The sequence below is a fragment of the Cricetulus griseus genome, chromosome 2 (assembly GCF_003668045.3).
Source record: "Cricetulus griseus strain 17A/GY chromosome 2, alternate assembly CriGri-PICRH-1.0, whole genome shotgun sequence".
Classification (NCBI taxonomy): Eukaryota; Metazoa; Chordata; class Mammalia; order Rodentia; family Cricetidae; genus Cricetulus; species Cricetulus griseus.
Window position 1 is genome coordinate 137,602,233 of NC_048595.1, and position 6,212 is coordinate 137,608,444.

The following is a 6,212-nucleotide window of genomic DNA, read 5'->3' on the forward strand; positions in this document are numbered from 1 at the left end:
ACAGGGAATTGGATTAGGGACGGACACATGGATGGCAGCTGGAAAAGATAGTTTATTAAGAGAGTGTTTCCAGGGCACTGGAGAAGGGTTAGGAGTTTATTGGTGCCTGTTCAGAGCAGATTGGCACATTAGTACCACACATTGTTTTTCCAGGCATGCTCAGTTAGAAGACAGTCTTGGTAAGAAGGGGCTTCCAGTCTTTCGTCTAACTGGTATCTTTCTTTCATATGCCCATTTTCACTAATTCTCTCTTTCTCTGTCTCCCTCCCTCCTCCCCTACACCCTTCCCTCTTCTTCTCCCTCAACCCCTCCCCCTCCTTCTCTATCCCCACCACACACTTACCCATCATACCAGTATGTAGACATGCTCTTTGCTTCTGACTTGGTAGAAACGGAATAATGATCTCCAAGCATTAGTATCTATCTTAGACTTTTATTCCTGGCTGCTTTTATTTTATTATTTTCCTTAGGAAGAAGGAGAACTAAAAAAAAACTAATAACTCCAAAATCTTATCCTCAGGTAACAAGGAACTCTGGGAAAGAAATTGGATTTTTGTTTGTGGTGGTGATACCTATTAAACACAAGGCTTTATTTTTCAGTTGCCCTAACTACAAGTTAAACTGGTTGTGTCACTCACTAGACAGCTTTATATTCGTTCAAAGTACAGCAGTTCCTCCTCTTGGACCTTGACCCAACAAAGCCCAGTTGTTACCTAACTCACATTTATGCCTTCTGCCACTGAAGACCTTCAAGAAGAATGGCCTTTTGTTTTTTTTGTTTTTTTTAAAGAAAAAAAAAAAAACCTAAGTTACCACATATGGTTTATCTAACCGTTCAAAATGTTTGGAAATTTTTTTCTAATCCTACTTCTGTTGGTGACACCAGGAGAAGCAAGGAAGTCGTTTCTCAGTTTTCTGAATATACAAAATACAGAAATACTGTCATTTGCAAAGACAGAAGAAACGGTCGTTGTAAGGTCCAGTTATAAAGATAAACGGCCTAACTCCAGCTACCTTTTTGTAAAATTAGAAGATCCAAAGGTGCTTCAGGTGGTGAACGTGACCAAGACCTTGCTGGATGTCACAGACTTTACCATCAGCCTAATGACTTCCCCAGGGGAGACGAATCTGACCATTCAACTCTGGGATTCTGAAGGTAGGCAAAAAATACTCATCGAAGAGATAAAGAATGTTAAAGTCAAAGTGCTGCTACAGACAAAAGGCAGCCTCTTCCAGGCACCGATGCATGTCAATAGATACATCTTGATGCTTATTTTATCAATGGTCCTTTTAAATAAATGTGCCTTTGGCTGCAAGATTGAATTCCAGGTACTTCAAACAGTATGGAAGAAACCTTTGCCAGTAGTTCTTGGGACAGTTACACAGTTTTTTCTTATGCCATTCTGTGGTTTTCTTTTGTCTCAGATTTTTGGATTGTCCAAAGCACAAGCTTTTGGATTTGTACTGACTTGCACATGTCCAGGAGGAGGTGGGGGGTATCTTTTTGCTCTCCTTCTGGAAGGAGATATCACTTTGGCCATTTTGATGACTTGCACATCAACAACCCTGGCTCTGATAATGATGCCTGTCAATTCTTACTTATACAGTAGGCTATTGGGATTACCGGGTGTATTTCATGTTCCTGTTTTAAAGATTGTTTCTACACTCCTTTTCATCCTCACACCAATATCGATTGGTGTAGTCATCAAGCACAAAACACCCCAAAAAGCAGCCTGCTTAGAGAGAGTAGTTCGGCCTCTGAGTTTGACTTTAATGTTTGTAGGGATCTATTTGGCTTTCAGGATGGGATTGGTATTTCTGAGAATGGCCAACTTAGATATGCTTCTTTTGGGGCTTTTGGTCCCTGCACTGGGCTTTTTGTTTGGCTATTCCTTTGCTAAGGTCTCCATGCTACCTCTTCCTGTTTGCAAAACGGTTGCTATCGAAAGTGGGATGTTGAATAGTTTCTTAGCCCTGGCCATTATTCAGCTCTCTTTTTCACAGTCCAAGGCCTATGAAGCCTCTGTAGCTCCTTTTACAACAGCCATGTGTTCTGGATGTGAAATGTTGCTACTCCTTCTGATCTACAAGGGTAAGAAAAGAGGAATCCTTAGCACAGGAACTGAAAAAACTCCTCTAGTCTAAACTTACAGCACTCCTAATTCTTGCTCTGGCTGAAATACTGTGGGAAATTCAAACTATGCATAAATAATGCCTGCTCTAAAGTTACCTTTCATCTGGCTAAAAGCTTGACATGGGCGGTGAGGAGATTATTTCTTCTAATACCTTTATGTGTATGTTTTATATATTTCTGTGTGTAACATATAGGTGTATAATACGTTATACACCTATATGTATGTCATATATGTTTGTATGTATATCTTATATGTGTCATATATGTGGTCACATATATATTCTATATAACACATAAATAGAATACACACACATATATGTTACCCATAGTAAGCACCTAATGACTGCTACAGTATATATTGCAGTTTGATAGTTTGCTAAAGATTTTACAATCTTTTAATGAGGAACAGCAATGGAAATAACCAGTGACTTGTGTATATCCTCAGTTTTTAAGGAAAAAGTCCTTACGATGGGCAGAAAATGTTGACTCAGGGAATGGGTATGCAAATTCCTATCTGGCATTCCCACTAGCTCATTTGGAAGCAGCATGCCTGGAATAAACGCAGCAGCTCTGTTTCCACAGCCACATGTGCTTCTGACTTCTATACTCCCCACCAAAGGTACTGCCACTTATCTGGAAAGGACATCTCCTCCCTCATCTGTCCCTTTTAAAGAACAGTCAACTTTATTATCGTGAAGTGTTTCAGTTAGCCTGCTCCCTGTTCCCAGGGCTATTGCTCTTGTTACTGGTATATTGCTTCTTCCCCAAACCTTTCCAAAGTGGCTTTGGTTTCTTTCTTATAACTCCAGTCAATCACATGAATCTTATAAAAGTCTAACTTGGATCGCATAATTTCTCTGCAGTGAAGCCCATTTGCTATGAACATAAAGCTCCTATTCCCGGGTAAGTCATTTATCACCCAAATTTAATACAGCTTTCTGGTTTGTTCCCTGCGGCTTCTTTACATTCTGTGGGTTTCTTTTGGCTCTGCCTAGGGAACACGCTCTTGTCTTATACAGACTTTTGCTTCTGTGTAAAGCAGAGGCGAGTGGCTCACAGGTAAATCTTGTGTAAGCTAACCCAGTTGTTTTATAGCAAATTTTGTTCTGTTTAATCTCCTTACTCATCCTTAAGCATGAAACCCATTTTGATTTTTTCCTATCACTCTAGCACATAATTTCCCATATGCTTATTCAAACAAACTGTTAAAGCACAATCTAGGACTCAGATGAAGACTATGCTTCAAAAGTAATCGATTAGTCTTCGGTGGGGTGTGTAGTTTAGGAGGAGTGCTTGTCTGCCATATTTGAGGCTCTGGATTTTAACACTGCAAAAATAAACACACACACACACACACACTCCTACCTCTATATGCACTTCATGGGATAGATTTTTGCATCATCAAAAATTTATAACTGAAATTTTCAATGCATTTTTTAGTATTTAAGACAGTCTGTATTCTTGTCAAAGACAATGTGGCCATTAAGCTTAAAAAAAAATACCACTCTTTAGAATATGCCTTTCCCTATTTGCTATTTCCTTGTTGTTGGAGGCAAAATAATTACCCCACAGTCCAGTTCCCTTATTTTAAAAAGGTGGAAATAATGATGTCAACTCCATTAGATTGCCCTGGGAATTATATTCAACTATACATATACTGTGCTTAGCAGAGCACAGGGTTAACTATATTAGTTTTGTTGAGTTTAAACTGTTGACACTGACAGATACATACTAGTGGTTTGAAATATCAATTAGATAACTATGTTTGGAGCCTAAACCTTTAATATTTTCCTATTGTTGTTCTTGCCTATAGTATTGTGGTACTGGGAACTTCTGTTTTCTACTGATAAAAGATAGACAAATCTGTTCTTTCTTATGTCACTAAGTCTAGTGTATAAAAAACAAGATTCATAAGAGACCTGATGGTGTGATGGTGGATGGCTATCCTGATTTTAAAAGCAATGATTGCCTCCCTGGAATATTTGACTCCTTTTAATAGAAATGTCTATTCAGAGGCTCAAAATATAAGCATATTTATATAGCACAAACTTAACTAGGCACCTCTTAATGAACGTAATTTGCCAACTGCAAGCCAGGAAACCTGCCTTTCTAGTTGTGCTTTATGATCAACCTTATGACACTGAGAGTATCCGTTTTCAAATCTGTAAAACCTAGACAGGTATCATGCCCCCCCCCCCCCGCCTCCATCTCTGTCTCTATTTTTCTCTCTCTCTGTCTCTGTGTGTGTGTGTGTGTGTGTGTGTGTGTGTGTGTGTGTGTGTGTGTGTGTGTTTAAAATTTCTCTATCATCTCAAGAGTCTTTCTCTTGTCATGTATGGAGGTCTCTACAACCATCAGAATCAACTTTCACACACTCAATAACAGGGTTTTGTACATTGTGGCACCAGCTTGTAGCATTGCCATAATGGAATCAGAACATCAGACACTTTTGAGCACTTTACTTTCAGAAATCACTTGGCAACAGAATGGACTGTGCTGAAAAACCTGAGTTGCCTTACAATAATAGTTCTAAGAAGCATCGGAAGCTGCTATAAAAAAACAAAACAAAGCCGGGGGTTGGTGGTGCACACCTTTAATCCCAGCACTCGGGAGGCAGAGGCAGGCGGATCTCTGTGAGTTAGAGACCAGCCTGGTCTACAAGAGCTAGTTCCAGGATAGCCTCCAAAGCCTCAGAGAAACCCTGTCTCAAAAAACCAAAACAAACAAACAAAAACAAAAACAAAACCAGAGTTCCTGTTCATCTGATTAGGAAGCTAGCATTAGCTTTAATGTAAATGAATCATATATATATATATATATATATATATATATATATATATATATTCCCTTGTTTATCTTACTTCAAGATGCTTACATTGATTTTAGTGGCCTTGCCAAGGCAGTGGGACAACTTTAACTTATAAAAGGTTGAAGGTTGATATTTTTTTAAGTGCTTGGAGAATTCCATTTGCTCACAATCCATGCCTGTCAGCATACATTTGATAAGATTTTTATTTCAAAATGGAATGGATAACCCAAAACCCTAGTTCTTGAAGACCTTAAAAAGAAGTATTTGATAGAGGTATCCAAATCAGTTTCTTAAGGTAACATTCTTCAGAAGAGCAAAGGTAAGTTTTGGCTCTTTGTGGAATTTACAAGTTGGATTCAACATTCCTGCCACTCATCTCTCAGACATGTTGCACATCATTAATAATTTATTTTCTTTTTATTAAGTCAAGAGGAGCAATGAATTCACAAGCAATTATGCAAGGACATTGTGGTCCTCTTGTGGGTAGGTCATGTGTGTAGAGTTTTCCACTTAGGAGTAACATACCTGCATCATACCTGACCTACCATTTCATGTAAATAAACATTTTAAGAACCATACACTAGCCTGTGTTGCCCATACGGAGCAACCTGGTTGAGCCATGTATATTCTCTGTATGTGCATTTCTGAGTCCGGGAGATATGCTCATGCTGCTTGAGTTTGGGACAAACCCCTTAACTTCTCCAAGTTCCAGTTTCATTATCTGTATAATGAAGAGAATCTTCATGGAACTGTTGCAACACTTACGTTTAAGCATGTAAGAACACAATTGCTGCCTTGGTGTGGTGGCACATACATATAACCTAAGAACTCCAGAAGTGAAGACATGAGGATCAAGGACTTCAGAAGCCAACCTAGGCTACATAATGGGACATTGTTAAAAATCCATGGCTGGGAAGGTAGCCCAATGATAGGGTGCTTGTATACTATTTGCAAAACCCTAGGTTTTATCCTTAGAACTGAGGGTTGGGGTGGGTGGGAAGCACAACTTCCTGCAGCATGTCAAGTCCTCAACTAACAACAACCGGTATCCAAGTGAATTACTGAGAAGAAGAGTGTTGGTGCTGAGGGCCAATTTTCAAAAATTTAAAATCTCCGTTAGGCTTACCTAGGACACGTTTAGTAAAGAAGAGCTGCACAATGATAGTCACAACTCCAATTTATCTTGACCAAAGAACAAGATGGAACTCAAGCAGCAGATGGGAGAAAGTGGAGAATTGCAAAATAGACGTGCAGGAGAATGCCAGAATA

At 39.1% G+C, this 6,212-nt stretch overlaps 1 protein-coding gene across 1 annotated transcript; it reads left to right on the forward strand.

Annotated features, from left to right (window-relative positions):
• The first annotated feature begins 360 nt into the window (after window positions 1-360).
• Slc10a5 (solute carrier family 10 member 5) lies at window positions 361-2,254 on the forward strand. The gene has a single exon (XM_027398761.2). It carries the CDS (start codon window positions 841-843, stop codon window positions 2,143-2,145), a length of 1,305 nt encoding a protein of 434 aa, XP_027254562.1. The 5' UTR covers window positions 361-840; the 3' UTR covers window positions 2,146-2,254.
• Window positions 2,255-6,212: the final 3,958 nt, after the last annotated feature.

Coding starts and splice junctions, on each gene's coding strand:
- Slc10a5 (XM_027398761.2), top strand. CDS start 841: ATGTTTGGAAATTTTTTTCTAATCCTACTTCTGTTGGTGACACCAGGA.